The 25,940-nt window shown below is 36.8% G+C and overlaps 1 protein-coding gene across 4 annotated transcripts in view; it reads left to right on the forward strand.

Moving 5' to 3' along the window:
• Window positions 1-25,940, forward strand: part of galr2b (galanin receptor 2b) — a 45,728-nt gene that overhangs the window by 13,853 nt on the left and 5,935 nt on the right. For 3 of the 4 annotated variants that reach the window (XM_055153018.1, XM_055153019.1, XM_055153017.1), the window contains one exon: window positions 21,998-22,378. In XM_055153018.1, coding sequence (XP_055008993.1) covers window positions 21,998-22,378 — 381 coding nt within the window. Of the gene's footprint in view, window positions 1-21,123; window positions 21,427-21,997; window positions 22,379-25,940 lie in introns of those variants that run through there. The other variant, XM_020935182.2, reaches the window with a different exon arrangement.

The following is a 25,940-nucleotide window of genomic DNA, read 5'->3' on the forward strand; positions in this document are numbered from 1 at the left end:
CAACTGTAATATGAGGCATTATTATTATTATTATGGACACAAATAACTAGTCATTACCCATTTTCTAGATTATAGATGTTTTTGGTCAAAGGTGAGTAAAATTGTTTTGCTTCTGTCTAATGGTGGCATTTGCATCAGACACTTGAAACTGACAGACAGAGGCAGGCTATCTCATGCATAAACATGACAGGGACCAGCCTACGCAAACACACACACTGCCTCTTTTCTCACCATCTGTTCACAGTCAACTTGAAATCTCCTCTGATAAAGACTGTGTACTAAACTGTCAAAAATTACAAACCAAATTCACAAGTGAACCTCAGCCTTGACCCTATCTTGCAGTAAATAGAGTACGATCTTCTGGAGAACTTCTTGGAAAGCGTGCGTACTATATGTGGACTGCACATCATTCATTGTGTTTTAAGTTATTATTTTGCATCTGTGTCATAATTGTGACTGTTACTATGGGCTAACTCTGTATATTTTCAGCATTTATCATTCTTTAGGACCAAATCTAGTCTTACCTATGAGCCTTAAGCACGTGATGTCCTTGAAGTCTTGGATTTAGAGAGAAAGCCTCACATTGCTTTACAGATGGATTTCTTTGAGTGTGTATATTCAACTGGATTGTCCTTGGGGATAATTTGTTGTGGGCTAAAGTGGAAGCAGCTTCAAAACCCATTACAACACACAGAGAATTTTAAACCTCTCTATATATATTCTATCTATGTGAGAAAAAACACGTTACAGAGTTCTCATAAATGTATTGCAAGCCTGAAATCTCACCTATGTCTATGGCTATGGTTAAAATTTTATCTTCTAATATTATGTTACTTTCAAACTACCCTCTGCAAGTTTATATGATTTTTTTTTGCTAGTAGATGGCCGATGTGAAATCTGAAATAACTCAGTTGATAGTGTTTGTCCATTCATTCAAAGGTTGGTGGTTCAAATCCCGCTCTCAACATAAACATTGTTGCTAGAGCAATCAAATCCATTGACCCACTGGTTGATGTACGATTCCAACACAGATGAATGCTATCATTGTGTCCTTGGGCAAGACACTTCACCCCCAGTGTCTGCTTACACTGGTGTATGAATGTGCGTGTGAATGGGTGGTTGGGTTCTTGATCTGAAGTGCTTTGAGTGTCTTGAAGATGGAAAAGTGATGTATAAAATGTGACCAATTTCCATTTAAATAGCCACTAGTGGTCACCTGTGAGAATACAACAGGGGGCAATTTAATCACAGATTCTAGCTTTAACAATGTCCTGTGAGATAAGTTGTTTTGTATGTTGCATACAGTATGGTGTGTATCCCTAGATCCATCATTATGTTTTCAAATGTTTTTCTCTGAACATCTAATAGAATTCTAGTATAGCATTTGTTATTCTCAGATAGTTACACTGAATCAACCGCAGAATACAGCAGGTTTAGAACAAGACCAAGTTCTCCTTAGTTTAATGAAACAATATAATTTCTCTCATAAAAGAGGGCACATCTGACCTCCGATCAGTATCCACTAATTTCCTTGGAGACTTTCTTAATTATTGTAGGATATTGGACAGGGGGCAAAAAGTTCATGCTATTGTGTCTTGAATATGGAGCATTCAATCAGCTCCTAATTGATTTTTACAGTATAAAGTTCAGGCTGTATGCTTGTATGACCTTGATAATGAATACCTCCACTGTTTAGAACAGGATTCTATTAGTCCATCTATACTGCTCTATTGGTATGTTGTGTCATATATATATATATATATATATATATATATATATATATATATATATATATTATTTATTTTTTTTTTTTTCCTCCTGTAAACTATAATTTATTGCCTGTTGGAATGTAAAATGCACTGAAAAAAAAAGGTTGCTGGATTTGCGTAAAAAAGTTATGGAAAGCGGTTGCATGCAATAAAATTATGTTTAGGCTTTGAAACTTATTTCGATCCTCTCTACACATATTTTTCTCAGAACATGAACGTCACTTTTTCATGTTGATGAAATTTGATCAAATCATGCTGAATATGCACATTTATCTTATGTTACCTTATCGTGAAATGTATAAGTATGTATAATGTAATTTAATTGATCTAATGCTGTAAAATAATACAAAAACAGTCTTAAGATTTCCACAGTTCTGTATTGTCTTAAGAGAATCGAACACACACAGAGCACAAGTACAGAGACACAGTGTGGGGCTGGACAGTGTGAAGATTTATTCCACTGAAGACGCTCTGGTCTCTTCCTGTGGACACAGAATAAGACATGATGATCACATTCTGATGATCTACTCTGTTGTACATGTTTAAATACACTTATAACACTTATTACTACAATAATGGACCACAACAGAATCACAAGAACATTAGAACTGTATCTGCAGAAACAAAACTCACTCAGGAAGTTCACTTAGAAAAATTCGTTTAAAATAATTTTAGTTGGTTTACTTACTTTGTTCATCTGTGGTCTGTGTTTTGTTGGTTCTCAAACATCTTCCTTTTTTCTGAAACATCAGCTGTAACATTCATGGACTTCCCCACAGCTCCAGCAGAGCTCTGGACGTCACTCTTTGTAGACGACTCTGGAAGCAACACAATCAAATCTTAGTACAACTGTCACACTCTTGTAGATGGACAGTCAAAGACAATTTGTCTCATGGAAACAGTCCTGACATTAACTCTAATTTCAAATAAAACACCACAAACATGTTTTAACAATGATGAAATTCTAGGCTGGAGAAGCATATAAATTTTTTGAAAAGTCTTATCTCCAGATCAGCTCTCATAATCCTCCTGCTCCACACTGTGTGTCCTCTGCTCCTCTAACTGTCCTGTGTCCTGTTACATTTGAATTTTCCCTCCAAATGTTTTGGGGAGGAGAATTCCAGAGGGAGGAGCCTCACCAGAGATTATAACAAAGTCATGTTTCCTCAACCTGATTAAAACATGCAGGTCTCACTTCGGCCATAATCAAGTGACCTTTGTAAAATTTAAACATGCTGGACAGAGAAATATAAAAAAAGTCATGTTATTGTTGTCAAATTTGTTTTTGCAATTTGAGCAACCCCTCTCGGACCATTTTTTCAGTGTGTAATGAGAGAGAGAAAGATACAGCTGAACAATATATCTTAAACATACTAATGTTGCAAATAATCAATAATCACAAAAATAAAAAATACAATGCAAAGCTCTCCATATGAAAAGAAATTCATTTTTTGATGCTTAGATGCGAAAATAGTAGATTTTATTCACAATTTTCTTATTGCTTACTACTTCAACCAAGTTTGGTCTTTGTATAAGTTTTAATTTTGCTCATCTTATTGAGTCAAAATGTAAATATTGATATGATATAGTTTGCTATACAACATTTAGTTATCAAATATCTTTATCTCCTATCATGCAACCCTTATTAAATATATCAGACTACACATTGCATTCATGTTTACTCTGTGTGAGGCTGCATGATAGTTTGGTGGTCATACTGTACACTGTGTGAAAATCTCTCATAATTTTTCAGCGATAACGTCTCTGCTCTTAGTCCCTGCCTTCTGTTGTGGACCTTGTAGCTCTAAAAGTCTGGAATTTCAGTTTTTTGAGTGTTTTGAATGTCTCTTTTGAACTTCAAAAAAAAAATAGTTCAAGCATTCCTTGTTATTCCAAGTCAACTCTTCAAGGATGTTTTTGATTCTATTGGACTCTATATTATGTTGTGAACTTGACTCTGATGTCTAATCTTGACCTAAATGTTCTTTGTAACTTTAGACCTCTCTCTAACTTGCCCTTTTTTATCTAAGGTTTTAGTGAAGATTACATAAGACCAAGTGCAGACTTAACTTAATATTCATGAAATTGGTGAGTAATTCCATTTTGGTTTTAGATCCGAGCAAAGTACCAAAACAGCTCTTTTAAAAACTTGCTTTTAACTATTGACTCTGGGAAATCTGCAGTTCTTGCTTATAGAGTTTGCTTTAGACTTTTGGTTTTAAAGTCAGCTGCCTTCAACACAGTGAATCACAGCATCCTTCTGTCCTGCCTGGAGACACATGTGGGCATAAAGAGTATAGCTCTCTGTTGGTTTCATTTATATCTGTCTCACAGGAGTTTTTCTGTGAAGGTAGGACAGTAGTCCTCCTCTGTGTCTCCCATAGAGCTCCAAGGTTCTACATTAGCACCAGCCATCTCTATTGTGTACAAGCTTCCTCTGGGTCATGTTTTCAGAAAGCACAATGTCAGTTTTCATTGTTTTGCAGATGACATTCAAATAGATCTGCCAGTGACTGCCAGAGCACAGTGAAAGCCCTGTAGGACTGTCTCAGGGATGTGCAGACTGAGCACAAACTTCCTGAACTTAAATCAAAATAAAACTGAGATTTTGGTGTTTGTGCATGACCGCATTATTGATCCTCTGTCCTCCTATTGTCACCCTGCAGTGAGGAATCAAGGAATCTTGGGGTGTTCGTGGACTCTATGTTCAAACTAGACAAGCATGTTGGCTTTCTCATAAAGTCCAATTTCTTTCAGTTGAGGTTCCTTGTTAAAATAAAGCCCTAACTTCTATAAGAGAATTTCAACAAAGCTATCCATGCATTTGTAACATTGCGTCTGGACTATTTTAATTCTTTGAATGTAGATATGGACCAGAGCTTGTTTAGGACTAGACTGAATGCCACCTCTTCTCCCTGGCATTAAATCTAGCTAGACAGGATAACTTGGTGTTTTACTGTGCTTTCCCATGTACTGTATTATCTGTATGTAACACTTGGAGGGTTTACAGGTAAGCTTTAATAACAAAGCAAGTCTGTGTGTGGGTCCAACAGCCATTAGGCAGCTTTTATTTACAGGTTAAATAAAACAAAATGAAGACTGATTGATTGATATGGAGTCGATGGGAAAGCCACTGCAGTGATCAGCCTCCACCCTAAATGAGATGGAGTGAAGGAGACATGTTACCAGTGAAAAAACAAACAAGATTAACACAAAGGAAGCTGTTACCACAACTAAAAACACCCAATTACGAGAGCCACCACCACCAATAACTATAAATAAGGTCATTCTCTAAAGTGAGCCCCCTCCTCACCAAGCTATCTAAGGCTTACACCAACTGCAGCACTACAGTAATAATAGGTCTATATTTTCAAACTCAGAAACTATAGTAAATGTCAACCAGCACTGAGCCTTCACAATCTGGACTGTTAGGACCCAGAAATAACCATGTGTTAGACCTGCTCAGGAAGAGGAAGTGGGCCTGTGCACGGCTGACCTTTATGATCACCACATGATCAACTACCTTGCCACATGTGTCTCTGTTTCTTTTTGTTTTTGTTGGCTTTTATATGAAGCACTTTGGTCAGCTGAAATTGTTTTATATGTGCTATATAAATAATCTTGAATTGAATATCCTTTAAAACTATTACTTAAACGTGGACTACACTGGGCAATCTTGCATTATCTCTCCAGGTTAATTAATAAAAAAAGGAAAAGTGTAGTTAATAAATTTAAGCGCTTGTTTCAAAGTGGTATGCTAATGCTTTCTTGCCTTGTACGTGCGTTGTCTATTTAGCATCATTATATTTCATTATGATGTATTTTTACACAGCTCTTTAGGGACAATTTGTATGCAAAAAGTGGACGCATTAATTTAGAAGAAAGTACATTATATTTTCAATGTGAGGCACAGGCAGCTTGTCTGTACCAAGCTGGACCCTGGGGTTTTGCATATTGTCATATACTTTGGCATTATGAGCAATTTGGGAAGAGAGAGGCTGTTGAAACTGTATAATTCTTCATTGTGTTGTGGCAAAAAATGGAATAAGAGCTTGGAGGACTTTTGTGAAGCGAAAAATCTACATGAACATTTGAACGTATCGTACCACTCCTTGTTGATCAGCCACAAAATATCTTTCAACAGATTTTTATTTTTTTTTACACTTGTGACGTAGGTTGACCATGAGCAGGTTGGGGATCAGTGAGTAAGGTTAAAAAATCCAGACAAGACGTGAAGCAGTGGTCCACATTTTACTTTTTGTTTTCAATCATTGCAAAAAGTGCAAGTGCAAAAAATGCAGGTTGCAAAATGGAGGCAGGCAGCAGTTTCCTCTCCAGCAGCAGAACACAGTTTAATATCTTGAGGCACCTTTTATCCTGGTCTAACTAATTGGATAAAACTACTATCGCTAAAACAGGGATGGTAAAATTATCCTTAGCTTAAAATCTTGTCCTAATCCTGTATAAAATAAACCAAAAAACAAATAACTATTAAAACCCCAACTATACACATAAAACTCCTAAAACCATACACCAATGAAACTTTAAAAACCCATAAACCAATAAAACACCAAACATAATACCCCTGTATGAAATAATACACATGGTCCAGCCCGGAACCTTAAAAGAAGGAGCTTGTTTCCGGGGGGACTCTTTTAGGACGTGGACAGAAGATAAAAAAAAGGAGGTCAGTAAAAAGCAGAACCACACGATTCATTAAAACACCATAAAATACACTACCACACACATCAACACTTACTTAAAACATTTCCAAACAGATATATTGCATCATACATATATATTACACTAATTCAATTTAAAGGTGTTTGGCTAATTACTTTGAGTCAATAAGATAACAGAGAACAAGACAAAAGCCACACATTCAGGGTTATTACAATAATATCCTAACAAAACAGTGAAAGAATGCATTTTAACAACTACGGCATAACTACCTTTTTGAAAGTTAAAGATATTTTTTGCAATTCTGTGTCTTTGCAACAATGTCATGCCCCAGTACAGATTATGTTGTACCTTCCCTGGGGCGTGTGATGCTAACTTTAGGTACTTAAAGGTTGTATGGAGGATTTTTTTTGTTTCAAATTGTCAATGATAGCATTATAGAGGTGCAGTAGCCTTGTAATTATGATGACCAAAAAAAAGAGAATAAAAATTCATCAACTCTGGACGTGGTGGGGCCAGCTAAACATTTGCCAATAGATAACGACACTGCCTCGTTATCTGTTAGCTGACAGGCTGTCAATCAAACTCCCTACGTTTCTAGCGTAACTGACTTGCCTGCGCGCTGCCGTTACGTGGTTTACGTACGCCTGTCACGCAGTCCACAGACGCAAGACGCACAGACGCTGTTTACTCCACCAACGCAACAGTTCTTAGCGGCTTTTTTTGACCTATATCTTCCTCGCAGTTAGCACAAAGTTTGTTGCAATGGCGACAAGAATCCAGGAGCAGTTAGCCGCAAAAGAAAGTCTGTTTTTGAGATTGTTGAAAGAAGAAGACAAGGGGAAAAGCAGCGAAGCCAAACTAAGGTGATTCTTGAAGATTCATTCCAGCGATGGCGCGACTGAAGCAGACGCAGGGTCTAAAGACTGACGCACTGGTCGCCAAATTACTCCTGGACAGGTCACTTCTGCTTATTATGAAAACGTACTTTATTTCCAAGAGCTAGTCAAACGTTTTTCAGGACACGAAAGCGATATCCTATGTCTGAAAACGTCATTTTCAAGGCAAAGAAAGAGTCCGCTTGCTGCTGCGTGTTGTAGCTAGTTCATTCGCACGGAATCTCCGCGCAACCTTCTCTGCACCCCTTTCCTGCTCCTGTCCCCGCTGCCCGTTCCGCTCTTCCCCCTGCTCCTCACTTCTCCGGGCACGGAATCTCCGCGCACCGCTCCCTCTCTCCTCTCTCTCTCTCCTCCTCTCTCTCCTGCTCCGCTCTTCTCCCTGCTCCTCACTTCTCGTCCGCGCACGAAATGTCCGCACACCCGCTCCCCCCGCTCCTCACTTCTCCGCCTTGCCTAACCAACACTGTAGTTAGTTGTTTACAAGTCATGTGCAGCGCACCGGCTGTAAACAAACCTGTTTCTGGCGTAAGGAGGAGGCGGGAGAAGGCGTTTCTACGTAGGGAGCTGTAGGGGAGGGGGGGTTGTTTCACGCATGCGCAACATTTGAAAAAGGACAAACAGTCGCTGGATTTCTCGTTCCTTGGAAAATCCTCTATACAACCTTTAAGCTCTGTCACTCAATTTAGACTTTAATTTGAGCTTTGTTTTAACACAACAACATCATAAATAACTGACTTAGCTGGTGAGCCGATTTGTGCTGTTAAACCAGTCTCTCTCAAATAGCATTACAGTCACATTAGCCGACAGTTTTTCAGTTTGTCACTCTCACCTTTTTTGTTGAAAATCACCTGAACAGGACCATGAACACTTGTACTGATCAAACGCTGTGAAATCTAGATATTTTATTTTAGTTTTTTTCCCATTACTTTCCATTAATAGTCCTTCTGATTGAATTTTCTTGTGGTGACACTATTTGAACCCTACTGTGTCCTGTAGCCGTTTCCCCAGGTGTGCTCTGATCAAAACAGCGGCGTGTGTGGTACAAACACTGTTAGTGTTGAGGAGCTTTGAATAATTCACCAGCTGCTTTGCCAAATCATTAATGGGGGTCAATCAATTGTATTTTTTCCTCGGCTTTCTGACTGATCGGTTGGTGGTTCCTATGGCAACGGCCCAATACTCATGGGTATTTCTCCAAGTGAATTAAGCTCATATATTGTGTCCCAAATCCATTAGTGTCCATATATAGACAAGCTCATTTACACCTTTCAATCGAATACACTGTTACATAAAAGTATTTAATTAATTGTGTTAAGGCGAGACACTGCGAATGAACAGGAAAAACACTTTATTTAATTTAGAGAAATCAATTAGAAACTTTTCCATTAAAAAAAAAAAAAATGTTATGTTGAGAGCTTAAACTGACCACAAAAGAGGGAAAGGGTGTTTCCTGTAGTGTCTCTGTTGTATGGATGGTTGATGGATGGGGTTGACAGCAGTGTAGCCGTGTGTCAAAGATGAGTCTGATAAACAAGAGGGCGCATCTGGCTCTGTGCTCAGAATTCAAGTTGAGAGGAATAAATCAAGTACAAGTCACCATAAAAACAAATCGAAAACACTGCAATTATATTATTCTCAGTGAAGTAAACTCATACATAACTGACAAAGATATATATTTTTATTGAAGGATTCAAATTAAGATCCAGGGAAGAAGTAGCCAGGCAGGCGCCACCTAGTGCCTCTGCTCAATTTCATTTCTCTCCAGCGACTAAGTCAGGAATCAAAATACACTAGACTGTTCGCAAAAACCCCGGAAGTGCGAGTTTGGGCACCAGCCAATCAGCGAAGAGCCATACATTCTGTGTTGTGAACGATTCCTGAGATCGAGGATTTAAAGCCGAAACAACAAAGAGAATGTTCGGTGAATTTTATCAAGGGAAAGACGTTATTGCCCTTCTTCCTGCGGGATTTGGGAAAAGCTTAATATACCATTTAGCCACGTTAGCGGCACATTACATACATCATAACCAAATAGCAGCGATTGATTAAATGAAAAAAAGTTATTTTAATGCTGCGAGGTCAGACAGTTTCTACGAAGTGAAACCAGCTGATGAATCAGGCTAGGGAAGAAGACTTAAAGGGCTTATATCACACAAAGACTTGATTGAAGTTTTAATGTTGTATCCTGTAACATGGAGTTGAGTTTTGTTTCATTGACACATGTTTAATGTTGTTTAATGTTTAATGTTTTTGTTTGTTTGTTTGTTTGATTGTTTGTTTGTTTGTTTGTTTTTGCCATACATGTCCACTACAATCATGTGAATCATTTTCAGTTCTGTAATGAACAAACTTTGAAGCTTCTGAATCTTCTTCTCTTCTCTTTGACACAGCAGATATTGGAGACTTTCAAGTGGCCATCTCAGCTAAATAAAAGATCAAAGTAAAATATCTTTAGAAGCAACAACTTACATTTTTTTGTGTAGACTAAACGTTCAATTGAGGCTAAAAAAAATATCTGTTTACGTCGAAACTACAACTTGATGACATCTCAGGGTGGAACAGAGAATTTTGAACTGGAAATGTATACAGCCTAATAATGCAGGATTACTCAAATAGGTGAATGAATCAAAACACGACTCCAACATTCCAACATGTCTAAAAGTACACGAGTCAATTTTGCATAATATAAGACCTTTAAAGAAACCTTTTCAATATTTATTGATCTTCTTCCAAAAAATGGGACAAAGTAACAATATCAAATCAAAACAATCAAATCATCAGCTACAACATTTATCATTTTTTGTAGAGAAGGTTTCATCAGTGGTCATCTGGATAGTTTGGCTCAGACCCAGAATCCATTTTCAATCAAAAATCAGTAAATCATCAATTGAAAATGGATTCTGGATGTGTCGATACGTCTTGCAACGCAAAAACAGAGTGACTACACTCACTCTGTGATAAATTTTCTGTTTTTGTCTTTGCAAAATTTATACTCCCGATTACAAATTCATTACTTTTGACATCTCAAAAACTTTCAGAAATGCTGTCTCTCCATTTCAGTTTAGCATACATAATCTTTGTTTGATGATACTGTTTAATAATGAATCATGGCATAATCCTTTCCTGCATATTGGCTATATCATTTACAAAAGGCAGTAGCTGTGTCAGTAAAGCCCTTGAGCTGCAATGACTCACGCAGGGAGATAAATGAGCTGCGTTTGGCTGGTCGCAGATGACTTGAACTTGTAAGGCCCTAACCAAACTGACGTCTCTGAATCTGAGCAAAGAGGACCTTCATTAGAGGGACAGAGTAAGTCCACAGGGCAGTGATGAACCCACGCGTCAGGGATATGAAAGGGGATGGGATCGATGAATAAAAACAGCCCAGAGAAATACACGTGTACTGAAATTATGAACAAAAAACATGTGACAAGAACACAGTTTCAACATATTTATTGATCGACTCTGAGCCAGCGGATCTATACCTTTGATTTTTATGATTTTTTCCTGCTATGTTTACACTGTAGACTGAATACAGACTCGATAATCAGTACTCACATTTGTGCTTTTGCCTTGTTTAAAATGGAAATTATTGTATGTTGTAATCTTTAGTTATTTATTAGGCTGAAATCAACTAGCATGATAACAGCTCACTTCCTGATTTTCACACAATAAAATGCTTTGAGACTGCAAAACTTTTTTTTTTTTCTCAAATACATCATACCTCATCAAAAACAGAGCTGGATTGCAGACAGTTGTTTAATGAATACCAGACAGGCTCTATATCTTTTACACCACAGTCATTTTTCTCCAGTGAAGTGTGAACATTAAGGAACAATGACGGTGATATTGATGGTTTTGTGGGTAGATATCTGAACCCGCCCCCAAAGCCTCAGAAAAAATGAAAAAAAACAAATCCCCGGTTACATGTTTAAATACTAAAGCCCACCGCTGCACCTTCTGTACCAGCACCATTTTGAGGATTTCTGATTGAAAACATAGAACATCAATGTTTTCAACACTTTGTTATAGTGGCAATGGTTCTGTTTGTACATAACATGCAGATAGTTGGGACTTCAAAGGAGCCAGGAAATACCTGCAAAGCCATATCCCCATCTCCAAAACATCAAAACTTCATTCGAACTGACTTTTCAACAATTAACTTACCAAACTACTACTACTAAACCAAATTTAATAGGAGTAGCTGAGTTTGTAAACTACTACTTTACAAATTAAACTTTAGGCTGTGGAAATAATATGTTACAATAAATTATTGGACCAAATTAACCTGACTGGATCAAAACCTAACAACTGAACTGACAGCAAGATGACTTTCAACCAACAGCGTTCAAAGAGCTTCAGGATTCTGAGACTAAAGAGACTGAAGGAACTCTGGAGATGGATGTACAAATGTCGGGAGAGATTCACTAACTTCACTAACTGGAGAAGGAGGAGAGTCACAGAGATCTAGGACTCTGGCGCTTTCTCCCAAATGTCACAATGAATGTCAAATAAACATTGAATTAGCAAATAACTGTTCTGTAAGTTCATTTCATTTTTCAACATGACTTATCAGGCCCGACCTTCAGAAGCTGACCAAGGGATTTTTTGTATCATAAAAGTGATACTATGAGTGTCCCGTAAGTGCACTGATAGGAAGTGAAGTGCCTGTCGTGATCATGGACCCTTACCATGATGTAAAAATGTGCAAGTGCTTTTTGAAAATGTATAGATTATTGTATTAAAGTCTTCATTTCATTTTTTTTTTCTTTCATCTCTAAATGCTCTGTTCCACCTTGTGACGTCATGAAGTGCTATCTTTTACTTTTAGTTCAGTAGAGATTGGCATTTCCGGGCTGAAATGATCCAGATTATTGTTATAAATGTGTGTGGAGTTTAAAAACACAGTGGAGCACAGAACTTGGCCTAAAAATGCAGGGATAATGCAGGGATAGTGTGTTTAGCACGTGAATGAAACAAAACACAACTTCGAGTATGTTTTTGATGTGGAAACAACATTACAACATAGATAATGTAATATGGGCCCTTTTATGTGTAGATAAAATAGTGTTCTCTGCACTAAAAGATCTTTGAATATTTCATCTAATAAGATTTGGATGAAATGTACATAAAGATTTTTTAATATATATACGTTTACAATTAAAGTGACTAGAGTTGATGTCTTTGCTGAAGAGAGAGGGGAAAAGAGAGAAACAGGGAAGAAGAGAGATGGAGAGAGAGGGGGAGGGGGTTCAGGGGGAGATAAATGAGAGGAGAAGAGGAGAGCATGTGATAGAGCCAATGCAGTCAGATACTGGATCCACCTAAGTTCACATCTGGACTAAAATGGACTCAATTAAGGACTGAATAACAAGTGTCAGCGTCCCCTCAGTTAGTTAGCCTTAACCTAGTTCTGCTCTGTTTCTATCCATTAGAAAACAGCAATGGTTTAAACAGGTCCCACTGGTCTTGTCAAAGAAATTGTAATTGTAAATCAGGATGTGAAATATGTAATGTGAACTTCAAGTAAATGAAAAGAAAATGACTGTAATTTGTAGCTTTTGTCCAGGCACATTAGGCAGGATTATCAGTGACTCCATGTTGAGAAACAAAAATATCTTCTATAATAACTCAACCGAAGCATGGAATTAATACCTCCGCCAAGGAGGTTATGTTTTTGCCGGCGTTTGTCTGTTTGTTTGTTTGTTTGTTTGTTTGTCTGTTAGCAACATAACTCAAAAAGTTATGGACCGATTTTGATGAAATTTTCAGGATTTGTTGGAAATGTGAAAAGGAAGAACTGATTTCATTTTGGGGGTGATCCGGAAGAAATCCTGGATTCTGGATCACTTTGAAATTTTAGTTAACATTGTGGTAAATGGGGCCAAAAATTTTGTTTCTCAATATCTCGGTTAATTATTGACCAAACCCCATGAAATTTGACTCAGGGATGGACAATGGGATCCTCTTTCATATTCCAAAGGCTGATCCGGATCTGATCCAGAAGACTGATTTTATCGCAATTTATATAAAAAATGGGGGTAGTCCTTGGCGGAGGTCTGCGCTCTCTGAGTGCTTTTCTAGTTTTAACAGGTTTATGTATGTGGATAATGGAAAACATTTTTTAATGGCAATTTGTAAATTGTTTGTATCCGTCCAAAGGAGGCTTTTAAGATATAATACAGTGGAAGGTATTTATAGAGAGTTAATGCGCCCTTATTACGCAAAATTGATTGTTACCTCCTCAAAAACATACATGGAGTTGCGATCTGTTTCATTCACATGTTTGGGTATTTATTTATTAGTCTGTCTACGCCTCCAAAGCTCAAAATTCTTTTTTCCACCTTATGATATCATCAAGTGGTACTTTTCAAGTTAACAGTGATTTGTTTGCCTTTAGTTCAGCAATGATCGGAAATTCCAGGGCTGAAATTATCCAAATGATTCTAGTGAAGGTGTATGGAGTTTAAAAACAAGGTGGATCGCTTCCTGTGTTACCACATGACATCACAAGGTGGAAGTTGGTGGAGTATTTTCTGTTTCAAAATATACAGGGTTTGCCCGTTAAACGTGTGAATAAAAAAAAACACATTCGATCAGAAAATAGAGTAATATATCCTCACTCCAACTGACAACTGAATGTCAAATTGAACTGGTTTGTGACCTAATATTGTTCTATTTATCACAATGTATCACATTTATTGATTGATGAAAGATCACAGCCTCTTACATGGGGTGAAGTCTTCTTTATTGGGCTCTGTGAACCCACATTAGTCACTAATTAAAGCCACAGCGCTACATACACAGACACCATTACTGCTTGTTATTTCCTTCTCTCTGCAGCTATATAGTTGTCATTCTAATTTAAGCCTCGTTTAAGAGGTTGTTTTTCAAGAGTAGTGTTTTTTTTCAATTGTCCCCCAAGGTCGCAATTATTAGCACAGTTGGATCACAGACAATTGTTTTAGAGAAGAGTAGGTAGACTCCATATCTTTTACACTGCAATCTTTTTTCTGCAGTGAAGTGTGAACATTAAAGTGAATAGAGGTGGGGTCTTTGCTGGAGAGAGAGGGAGACAGAGAGAAACAGGGAAGAAGAGAGAGAGAGAGAGAGAGAGCGAGAGGGAGGGGGTTTGGGGGGACAAGCGAGAGGAGAGGAGAAGAGGAGAGCATGTGATACAGCCAACGCGGTCAGATTGCGATGAGCACTGACAGCAGAAGCAGCTCAAGGTTGACAGAATGACTATTTAACAGAGCCAGTCGGATTTTTGGGGGGAGCCCTGTTTTAGCTTTCTGTTTTGGATACCACCCACACACCTCCATCAACAACCCCATCGCCCTGGTAAGATTTCATCACTATTTTTACATCTGCATGATAAAGGAACTGACTGCAGTACTGGGGTAGTAGAGCTATGCACGATTTTGGTGGTGTTTAACCATGTAGTTGCTATTTTGGGTTTAAGATAATTAGATTAGAGAACAAGCTGAAGTTGGCAGGATCTATCGGACAAGCTTCATGCACAACTTGGTTACATAACAGAAATTGATTAAAGATGACTACAGCAGGACTATAGCCTGTCATCCTACAACTGTGATTGAAAATTTTACATCTGCAGTTTCATAAGGCTACATTTGGGATCAGTTTTCTTTTTTGGTCTGTCACTGAGACTGTTGCACTAAGCCAAAAAGTCTTCACCCTCTTTAGAAATAATGCAAACATATACACTGCAAAATAAGGGAGACAAAAGAAGCAGAGGTAGAAAAGAAATTGTCACAAGCACAGGTAAAACTATGTTGCAATGCAAGAAATCCTTTTGTAAAACAGACCTTTTGTATCTTTAACACAACTGAATATATTAATTTAAATGCTTTCATTAGAATACCTGTGTTGATGATAATACAAGCCGACATACTGGTTTGAGTTGTCTGGATAAGCGATCAATGAGTCAGAATGGAGCGGCATCTGTTTTTCTGGTTTGTGTTTTGGTCAGTTTGCTCTCTCAACATGTTAGTATAAGCATTCATCTGAGAACAGATTATACAAAAGGATTTATTGATATCTAATTCTAATCCTGGTTTATTAACTAAAAAGAACAGGAAAATTGGAATACATTTTTAGTCATGCTCAGTTCAAGATATTCAAAACCCCTCTTATTTAGTTTAGTTTAGTTTAGTTTAGTTTAGTTTTCCTTTACATTTTGAATTTCCTTTACATTTTGAATACATTTTGTCTCATACATAGTCCAAAAGCAATAGGTTGTTTATGAGCCTCTTCTAGTATATGTAATAGGTCAACAAAATTAAGCAAAAATGAAGAAATTTAGACATGTTTTATACATTTTTCATATATCTTCTAATATGTCAATTTGTTTTGCAATTTTTACATATAAAATTCCAGATTTTCAGAAAGCAAATGGCATTATGGAAAAACATTAAATACATTCTTTGTTACATTTGTGTAAAATACAGTTTCATATTGATACCTTCCCAACAGTAACATTTTCCTTTTGATCTTCAGTGTCTCGCCTTAAAAAAATCAAATGTGTGGATTCTTTAAAAATCTTACATAGTTGAAATCACTGACTATAAGTTGTACTAGTTTCACAAAGTCTTCTTGGGTGTGCAGAATACTGAATACTCAAAGCTGTTAAATCTTTAAACTCCCCTTTAATAATTCATTCATAATAGGCGTTTGGCAGCTAGGCTTATCTCACTGAAAGAACAATATCTTTACATTTGAATATATACATCCCACACAACTCAAAAATCTGTGTTTGACTGTTGGAGATGAATGAAAAGCTGCCTGAATGAAAAATCTCATATGAAATCCAATTCTGTGGAGGTATTATACTATGTCATCTCTATAATTGTGGTGTGATCAAAACAGAGACAGTAATTATATTCACAGAAGAACACTGCATCTTAATCTGGTTTCTAGAGTAGTCTATTCAAGGATTCAGAGTAAATAATGCCTGCCTTTGAGGCGTGACGTTGATGAGTCTGTCAGCAGATCTTTTATTCCAAGTCTAACATGGTGTATACACTTAAAGGTGCTATATTACACAAAACTGTGAGCTTTAAGGCACATTAGAATGATCTTACCTTCTCAAAAACATACCTGGAGATGTGTTTTGTTTCATTTTCACATGTTTGAGTAATCCTATTATTATTATTATTAGTCTCTCTACATATCCAACGTTCAAAATGCTCTGTTCAAACTTGTGATGTCATGAACTGGTAGTTTCAAGTTAAAAGATTTTACCTTTTGCTTAATAAAGATTAGCAATTCTAGGGCTGAAATTATCAAAATATTCTAGTGAAGGTGTATGAAATTTAAAAACACAACCAAGCATTTGCATTGCCACGTGACATCACAAGGTGGAACAGAGTGTTTTCTGTTTGAGAGAAAAAGTCTAAATATGCAGGGTTTGATGAAAAGTGTGTTGGACAGTTTGTAGCCATTGTTTAAATTGAGAAGCACTTTATTGAGAACACAGCAGAATTTGTTTGCTGGATTTACTATAACTTTGCCCTTAACCGGGGAAAGGAGCTATTGTTTTTAGCATTATTTGAACTGCTTTCGGGTTTAATCAAGATTCAGCTTTAAATTTATCCACAACTATCTTCTGGGAGTTCACACTTCACTGTGATTGGTTAAATATACTCCCACTCATTCAGATCATGGCACGCTGATTAAAAAGATGTCTATGTTTGATTACACAGAGCTACATGAAACAGATAAGCACTCATGTAATTGCAATATGATGATATCACTAATAACGTAACAGGATCAGATATGATTTTTACCATCATATGACCTGGCCCTGCAGGCTAGAATAAAAAAGAACTAAGTCTGAAAATTGTCATTATTATAGCATCCAGCTGCAGAGAAATGCTCATAGTTTTGCTTAATGAAATCTACACTGGTAAAAGTACAATCAACTATATAAATATTTAAGATTCATTGATTTGCATGCATTATGCATAGACTGAGATCTATCACTGAAATCCAACCACAAAGTAGGCTTCTGTGAGGAGAGATGTGTATTGGAGAAGTTTCTTTGACATAAACATTATTCAAATCTCATTATTCTGACGCATGATAACACTCTGTTTAGCTTCAGGAGAATCTGCATTTTAACACATCCCCTGCAGCTAACCTGCTAATATGACAGTCACAATTAAACCTGTGTAGTCATTAATGAAACTGGGGCTTGGAAATGCAAATTTTATTTTAATGAAACAAAGGAAACAAACTAATTTACCTTTTTCACTGTTGTTTTTTAGTAATTACACACACCTCATGGTTTAAACTTGTAATAACACAATAACTTTAAAGGTTGTTACATGAGGCAGATATTACAAAAATGTAAATCTCACTCTTTATAGACAGATGTATGAAACACCAGTCTTATGACCAGTAATTGGTAGCAATAGGCTGCAGACTGTATTTTCAGTCTGTACAAGACCAAGGCAATTAGGATTACATTTGAGCTGTCTGCAAACAAGTTGGGCTTTGAAAACTGAACAAAAGTTGGTGCAACTCTGACATTAATTAGAGTTCATGTGGACATGTTTTTTTAATTCTCGTGAAAGCTGTGACAACATTGGTAAACAAATCCACTTATTGATGTTGCTTTTAGTCTCATTAAAGAGTGTTACACAGTTAAAATGCTATGATATTATGTTTGAATAGTGAGTCACAGAATCACTTTGGGAACAATATTTCAGAGTATCTAAGTTGACCAAATGCGTTATGTGCTTTAGGACCTTCCCTTCTATAATCACAACCACCATAGCTCTGATTAAAACAAACGCAGAGGTCAATTTTCACTCACACATCACTTTTACAATGACAAAGTAGATGGTGTCTTGCCCAAGCACACAACAACAGCATGAACTGGGTCAACTGTGACTGAACCACGCCAACAGCTCTACCACTGATTGGTCCGGTCCAAATATATGCAAAGAACAGTGTAATAGTACTAATTAAAGTAATTCTGTTTAAAGTGCAGCATTTCTTTTGGTTTTGTTGGTCTCCAGGGAGATGTTATCTCCATGAGGAAGCCATCAGGCCAAGTTATAGGTTAGATTTGTGGATAAATGACCCCGCTCCTCTATTTTTTAGAAGTAAAAATATGTATAATTCAGTAAATGAAAGATTTATTCAATGTCATATGTGAAATATACCAAAGCACCCAATACCAGTCCCACGGATACACCTTTAAAAATTATATAAATTCAAGAGGAAGGTTACTGCAGTATAAATTTATAAAGTTAACAGGAAGGTTACTGCAGTATAAATATATAAAGTATCAAACAGATGAAGCGTTTACTGCAGTTATAAATTTAAACATCTATATCTTTTGGAACAACTGTACAGAAAACCTAAAAACCACTTTCTTTCACTTCATAAAGAAGTTTAAATGTTTAACTCTTACATGTGATAGTTTGTGCTGTAATACTTTGTTGTTCTGTTACTGATTATGCTGTATGAAGCTCTGACAAAGGAATAAAGGGTAGGCATAATAAGCTTAAGCTTCAGCCTGTTTTGTCAAATATAACTGTTTATGAAATGTCAAAAATATGAAATGAAATGAAATGAGTTTGCATCAACATTTACTCTCTTTTTTTGTTCCCATAAAACTCTGCTACATCATTCCTGCTTTTAAAAAAAATATATATATATAAAAATGTGCAAATGCAATGTAAAAAGCATAAGATACGTAACAAAAAAGGAGTCAAGCTAGTTTTATAAAGACCAGAGGGACGTGTAAAGTGCATATTTTCTGAGTCACCAACTTCACATCAATAGTCACTCATTTTATGCTTTCATTTTTATTTCTAAAACGGATTTGTTTGACAGTTTTCTAAGCCAGCATACGTCACTGTTGAATCTCCTAACCACACAAACGTCAAGAAAAAATGAGACAGATACTGAATGCTTGTAAGGTCTGTAATTGAGTGATGTACTATTAGAAAAACTATCACTGCGTTTCTAAAAGCAGAGCTGTATTTTCTACTGTCAATGGAAAATGCCACTTAACCCAGACACCAGGTTTTGTTTGTGGGGCCAACAAATGACTGCACTGAGGTAAAATCACAGTGCTTTTACAAGAGAGATGTGTTATGAAAAGGCTTGAAAATGGGTCACATCCACATTGACAATTTTGTAACATGCAACTAACATTGCAGTCTAAGCATCTGACTTTGCTTTCCCATCTCTCTCTCTCTCTGCCTGAGATGGTATTGGCTTGTTACTTGATCCAGAGAGTGAAAATGTCCCTTGTGCACTCCTGACAAAATGCCACAAGCTCGACTAATTGGAAAGGAAGTCTTTGGGTGCATGGGAATTGGTCAGACAGCTCAATATTACCCTGTGTTGCTTTGTGTAATGGTAATTATCACAAGGGAAGAAATGGTTATATTTATTTGGTTGGTAAAATGGCTTTCTCCATGTACAAGAAAATAATTTTGGGTAGCCAGGTATTCGTTTGTACCCTTATTTTTTAGGGCAAAAAAAAAAAAAACAAAACAAAATAGCTATTGCTTTTAAACATGTGTCATGCTGTGTACTGGAGCTTGTATGATGCATTTTTCAGCATATTTGCTCATTCTTCTCTGCTAAATCCATATGTATGTCCATGAAATCCATTAAGGTCGACACATTCACAGATTTGTGTCCTTCCCCTGATCGCCTTCACTGTGTATTAGAATTTTTAAACAAGCTGTTATTGTTTTTCTGCTTTAAAATAATCACTTCACTTTTCAATGCAGGAGAAAATACAGGCACAGGCAGATACATGGCAACTAGGGCTCTGATCTGTTTCCATTAAATATACGTTATCCATTGATTTTAGAACGATGACTGATTTGAACAATGGCCATATAGCGATTAAAACTGATGACTCACTGATAAAAGGAAGCTGAAATGCATGGATACTAAAGAAAATATATGGTTACTGTATATGCACACTACAGAAAAACTGCTACTAACTTCATCATATCTTGGATACACTAATTGACTAACAGAATTTGAATTAATTCATTTTGGTAAGGATCAATACACTATACTATTCACACCACTCCACACACAAACACACACAGTACAGATGTAGAGAGCTCGCTTTTTTGCTTTCAGCTTCTCCCTTTTGAGGTCACCAGTAACCACCTGCCTCTGTCTGTGTCTCCATTTGCATGGTGATTCACTTGGTGCTTTTAAATTAAGTGATTTAAAAAGTGTTTGAAAGGTAGTAGAGGTAGAGGGAGATTAAACTTCTTAGTTGGATGTAATTGTCAATAACCATACAGTAAACACAGACAAACAGGAAAATTATAGACAGTTGTGTGGCTAAAGTGGGATAGCCTCTATTCATGCTTACCAGAAGACGCTGGAAACATGTGGATGCTGACTTGTGGTGTAGTTATCGACACTGGGCATGTGATAAAACCATAGATTCAGCAGCAGCGTCTTCACAACCTGCCAAAGCTTTTCATGGGGGATGTGACTCTAACAGCTTCACAGCTTCAACGTCATGTACAGGCAGCTGGTTGTAAGTGTTGATCTGCTGAACGTAACACATAAAATACACACATACAATGACGTCTTTCTTTTTTTAATTAGACAAATTATAATACACAAATTAATTGGTAATTTATAAAAGCAAAAAAGAAAAAATACAATGACGTCTTAATTAAAAAAAAAAACAGGCCATTTACAGTTTTCAGAGGTTTTGTTAGAGTTACTATCACCAACAGAGTCCAAATGAAGTCATCATCAGCATGCTTCCAAGCGTCTTTCGGTTTTGTGACGTACGCGTGAATAGAGCCTATTGGACCCAAGCCAACAGCTGAACACCTGAACCAATCACACTCCTGTTGATGTGTGCAAAATATCCATGTAGTAGCACAATAGTACTGCTTGTCCCCATGATGTTAATGCTTTTCCCAGAATGTTCCATAATATAGAATTGTGGCACTTACCTAACGCCAGGGGATGCCACCAGGTCAAGTTACATGTCAAGTCTGTGGAGAGGCACACCTACCTACCTACCTACCACAATAAGAAATCAAGTGCAGGTATTTATTTATCAACTAAACCCCATGTAACTGAATAAATGCAAGATAGATAATGCCTTATTGTCACAATCTCCATGGAGACAAGTAGAGCAAAGACCCACCAAAAAGTTACAGAGTGCACCTTTAAATTAGAATGTGCATAATTTACGTTAATAATAATAATAATAATAATCTAAGTTTGGAGTAAAGTTACTACCAGTGGAACATGTGACCCTAGGAAATACCTGTTTTAATGTATTTGTGGTCAGTTTATCCACATACACACTGAATCTCAGTATATCCACCAACATGCTCAGGGACTAACAGTTGTAAATTAGTATTCATGATATAACCTGGCACCAGCATCTCTCCTATGAATTTTCTCTTTGTTTATGTATTGTTGTGCACTGTTCCTGTACAAATAAAAAGCATACCATACCAACATGACTTATACCATATATGACATTACAATCTACTAACCACTTGCTGAACATTGTAACAATTGTAACAATACTATTAGATGAAATAAGGTTTTCAGATCTTTGTAGGACCATTATTTGTTGGTATTATTTCTATGTTTTCTTTTCAACAGCTGCAAAATGTCCGACTTCGAGGATTTCATCAAGCCTGAAGGCCAAACCAACGTGTCCGACAGTTACCAGCTCAACCCCACCAGTGTTATAGTGTCAGTTGTCTTCTCTCTCATCTTCCTTCTGGGCACCATTGGGAACAGCCTGGTTTTGGCTGTGCTGCTGCGGAGTGGCCAAGTGGGATACAACACCACAAATCTCTTCATCCTGAACTTGAGCGTCGCAGATTTCTTCTTCATTATTTTCTGTGTGCCATTCCAAGCCACCATCTACTCCCTGGAGGGCTGGGTGTTTGGGTCCTTCATGTGCAAAGTGGTCCATTTTTTCATCAATCTCACCATGTACGCCAGCAGCTTTACACTGGCAGCGGTCTCTGTTGACAGGTAAGACGTAATCACTCATTTTTACCACAGTCACTGGTGCAAGTGCCCAAACTTACCATTACAGACCATTATGTCTGCTCATGGACTCTACGATTACTTTGGGGTGACTATTCTATGTCTTAGACCCAGAAAAACAGTAATTTAAATCTTTGCACTGTGTAATTTGTCTGGTAGAGAGTCCGTCACCTGTTTGTCATGGAAATATGCCTAGAATGTTCCACAGTATGGCCATAAACCAAAATCTCCATGGTAACTTAGAAGGTTACAGGTTAGGTCTGTACTCATAAAAGAAAGAAAAGAGCAATAAATAACTCCTGAAGTTGAATTAATGCAAGACAGATTAGTTTAATATCAAACTGTGGACAATTTAGACCAAAGCATTAACAGCTCCATAGAGACAAAACAGGTTGTGGACCCTCTCCAGAAAAGTTCCACAGTGCACCATCAATGGTCCTATGTCACACAAAAAATTGCCCCTTGTAAGCTTTAAGCCAGGTTAGAATGTTGTTTCAGCCTAAAAAACATACCTGGAGTTGTGTTTTGTTTCATTCACAGATGTTTAGTGACCCTTTATTTAGTCTGTCTACATCTCCAAAGCTCAAAATGCTCTGTTTCAGGTTTGTGTGTTAAACACGTGTGAGTGAAACAAAACACAACTCTAGATATATTTCTGATGAGGAAACAGCATTATAACAGATCAGAAAATAGTGTACTTCGGACCTGTTAATGGAACTAAACCAGGACAAAACCCTGAATGAACATAGATTACAGCTAAACCTCTAAGGATTAAAAAATGAAACCTTATCCTGGCTGAGCCTATATAAAGACACATTTTGCATGAGCCTAGAATTAGCTTTACAACAGTGTCTTTACTTTCAAGTTTACATAGCATAATTTAAACTCAGTTGTCTGAAGAAGCAGTTACAGAAGGGCTCTTGAATATCCTACGCATTTGTTAAGTATTCTCATCAGTCTTTTCCAAGCTTATAAATTCTGATATAGAAAAACAACAGTGTCATTTGAATGTCTTTGACTGTGAACAAACCATGTGTGAATACTCTCCCAGTAAAAAGGCTGCCTTTACAGATACAAGCCTCTAATTCCTTCATATTCACACATTTTACATCATTATACTGTGAGACCTCTATGAAATACAAGCTGATGCCAATTTCCTCTTTAGACAGTGTAGATAAATGAAATCCCTTTAACATTTGTGGTTTATTGATTGTTCCATTGCGCATTTTGCAATTGGTACAACTGCTCTAGCTGCATTGATTCTGTCAAATTAATGAAGCAAAAAAATCGTAACATTATTGTAGTTCAGTTTCTTCTTTTAGTTTCAAGTGTAATACAGAATTTCACACTGATTTTGGGGCAGTTAGATATGTGAGTCATGTAGTCGACTATTCCTCACATTCCGCAAGGAACGTAGATTCATTATGGGAATGAGAGACTTGTAATCACTTGAGATGAATATTAGAATCATATAGTGCGTACTCAGATTTGAAGAAATTGTTGAGTTTCGTTTAGGGAGCAATGAAAATAGACACGATTAGAAATAACATCGGAGAGACAATTTGGATGGAAGTGTGAACAACGTGGCCCAAAGGACACATTTTCATCCATTATCCAAAGTTGTCCAAAATGCTTCTTTCGCATTTTGCCTGGATTGTTGCATCACAGGTAAAAACTTCTCTTCTCTTCTTGTTTTTTAAGGGATTACTACAGCATCATCTCTGCAATTTTTAGGTCTTCTCACAATTCAAAAAATACAATATTTTTTAATTACCATAGCAACAGTTTTATTATTACACTGAAACGTGACACTGAATTGAAGGAGGTGTTGGAACGTGTCCTTGCTTAAACCTAGAGACTCTACAAAATCAATATCCACCAATAGCTATAGATTAGCTGATCATTCACAGGGTCACAGCACAATTCAATTTATGTAGTCATATCGCCAATCCCATTTTAAGGCAAGGTAAAGCAAGTTTATTTGTAAAGCATGACTCAGACTCAAAGTAATTCAAAGTGCTTTACTACAAACAAATCAAAACATAAAGAATCATCATAAAATTAGCATTTAAAGAGAAGAGTGCAAAAAAATGAGAGGTGAAGTTGAGATGGTTCTGGACTACAAATCATAATGAAAACATATATGCAGAGTTAGTAGGTGTTAGTGGATGCTATGAAGGAAGACATGGATTTAGTTGGTTTGAGAAAAAATCTGTACAGAGAATGATCTGAGAAGATGGAGGCAGGTGATTGATATTGACATTTTCATGGAGACAATAGATGATAAGAAAATGTAAACTATGGACACTGTAGAAAATGACTCACTCAAGCTGTACCTCATTTCAATAGCTTTCACAAACCCTTTGGTGCATCTCTGGTATTCACATGCATAGACTGTGTGGATTCAGAGCAGCATTTTAGATCTTGAAGCAAATCAAAGCACAACCGACATGCTTTCATCCCACAGTCTTATAGTGACGCACACTGCTCTTTCTTTAAAGTTTAAAGATCCTATATTATGCAAAATTGACTCTTGTGAGCTTTAACCAATATAATTATAGTTACAATGCTGTTACCTGATCACAAACATACCCAGAGTTGTGTTTTGTTTCATTTACACATGTAAATGAAATCCCCAAATCTCAAAACGCTCTGTTCCACCATGTGATGTTATGGCAGCTGTCTTCTACCTTAATTTCAGTAAATATTGGCAATTCCAGGGCTGAAATTATCCAGAAGATTCTAGTGAAGATGTAAGCAGTTTAAAAGCACAGTGGAGCACCTGTTTTGCCACATGACATCTCAAGGTGGAACAGAGTGTTTTCAGTTTGAGAGAGGAACTAAATATGCAGGGTTTGTCTGTTAAACATGTGTGAAATAAACAAAACATAACACCAGGGATGTTTCTGATGAGCAGACAACATTATAACAGACATCAAAAATTCTATAATATAACCGTTTTAACACACAGTTCTACTTTTAGATGATATTCTGCTGGGGAAAACTTTAAAAGAATAAAGTTAAGTGAAGACATAAATGTCAATGAATGTACATAAAAGTATACACTTTTATACCAATCAGGTAGCGTTAGACAGTAGACTGCAAAAACATATTTTTTTAACACTTGTGATATGTAATTAACCATACATTCCTTTTACGTACTGCATCCTCCCGCTTCAGTTACAATTATGGCAAAGTAAGTGATTGGGCGGAATGATTGAATGGCAAAGGCTGCAATTATTTTAGTTTACTAAGGACATCCTGTTCAAATTACATAATTTCCTTTCTCAGAAGTGTATAATTATGTGTAAAACCTATTGCACTCATAACCTCTAAGTTCTGGTTTATATATCTCAGACTGACTGTTTTAAATGTATTTCTGTAAGATGTTAATGCTCCTGGACTTGTCAAACTTTGTCCAAAATAAATTATAAAAATCACAGTTCTATCTTGCATCTTGCATCTAATTATTTGACTTAAAGGTGCACTGCGCAACTTTTCAGGTCTGTTATTGCTCTGTCAGATCTGAATTGTAATGTAGTGTAGT

Source organism: Boleophthalmus pectinirostris, unplaced genomic scaffold (genome assembly GCF_026225935.1).
Source record: "Boleophthalmus pectinirostris isolate CB_2022bp ecotype Guang Dong unplaced genomic scaffold, ASM2622593v1 HiC_scaffold_17, whole genome shotgun sequence".
In the NCBI taxonomy this organism is placed as follows: Eukaryota; Metazoa; Chordata; class Actinopteri; order Gobiiformes; family Gobiidae; genus Boleophthalmus; species Boleophthalmus pectinirostris.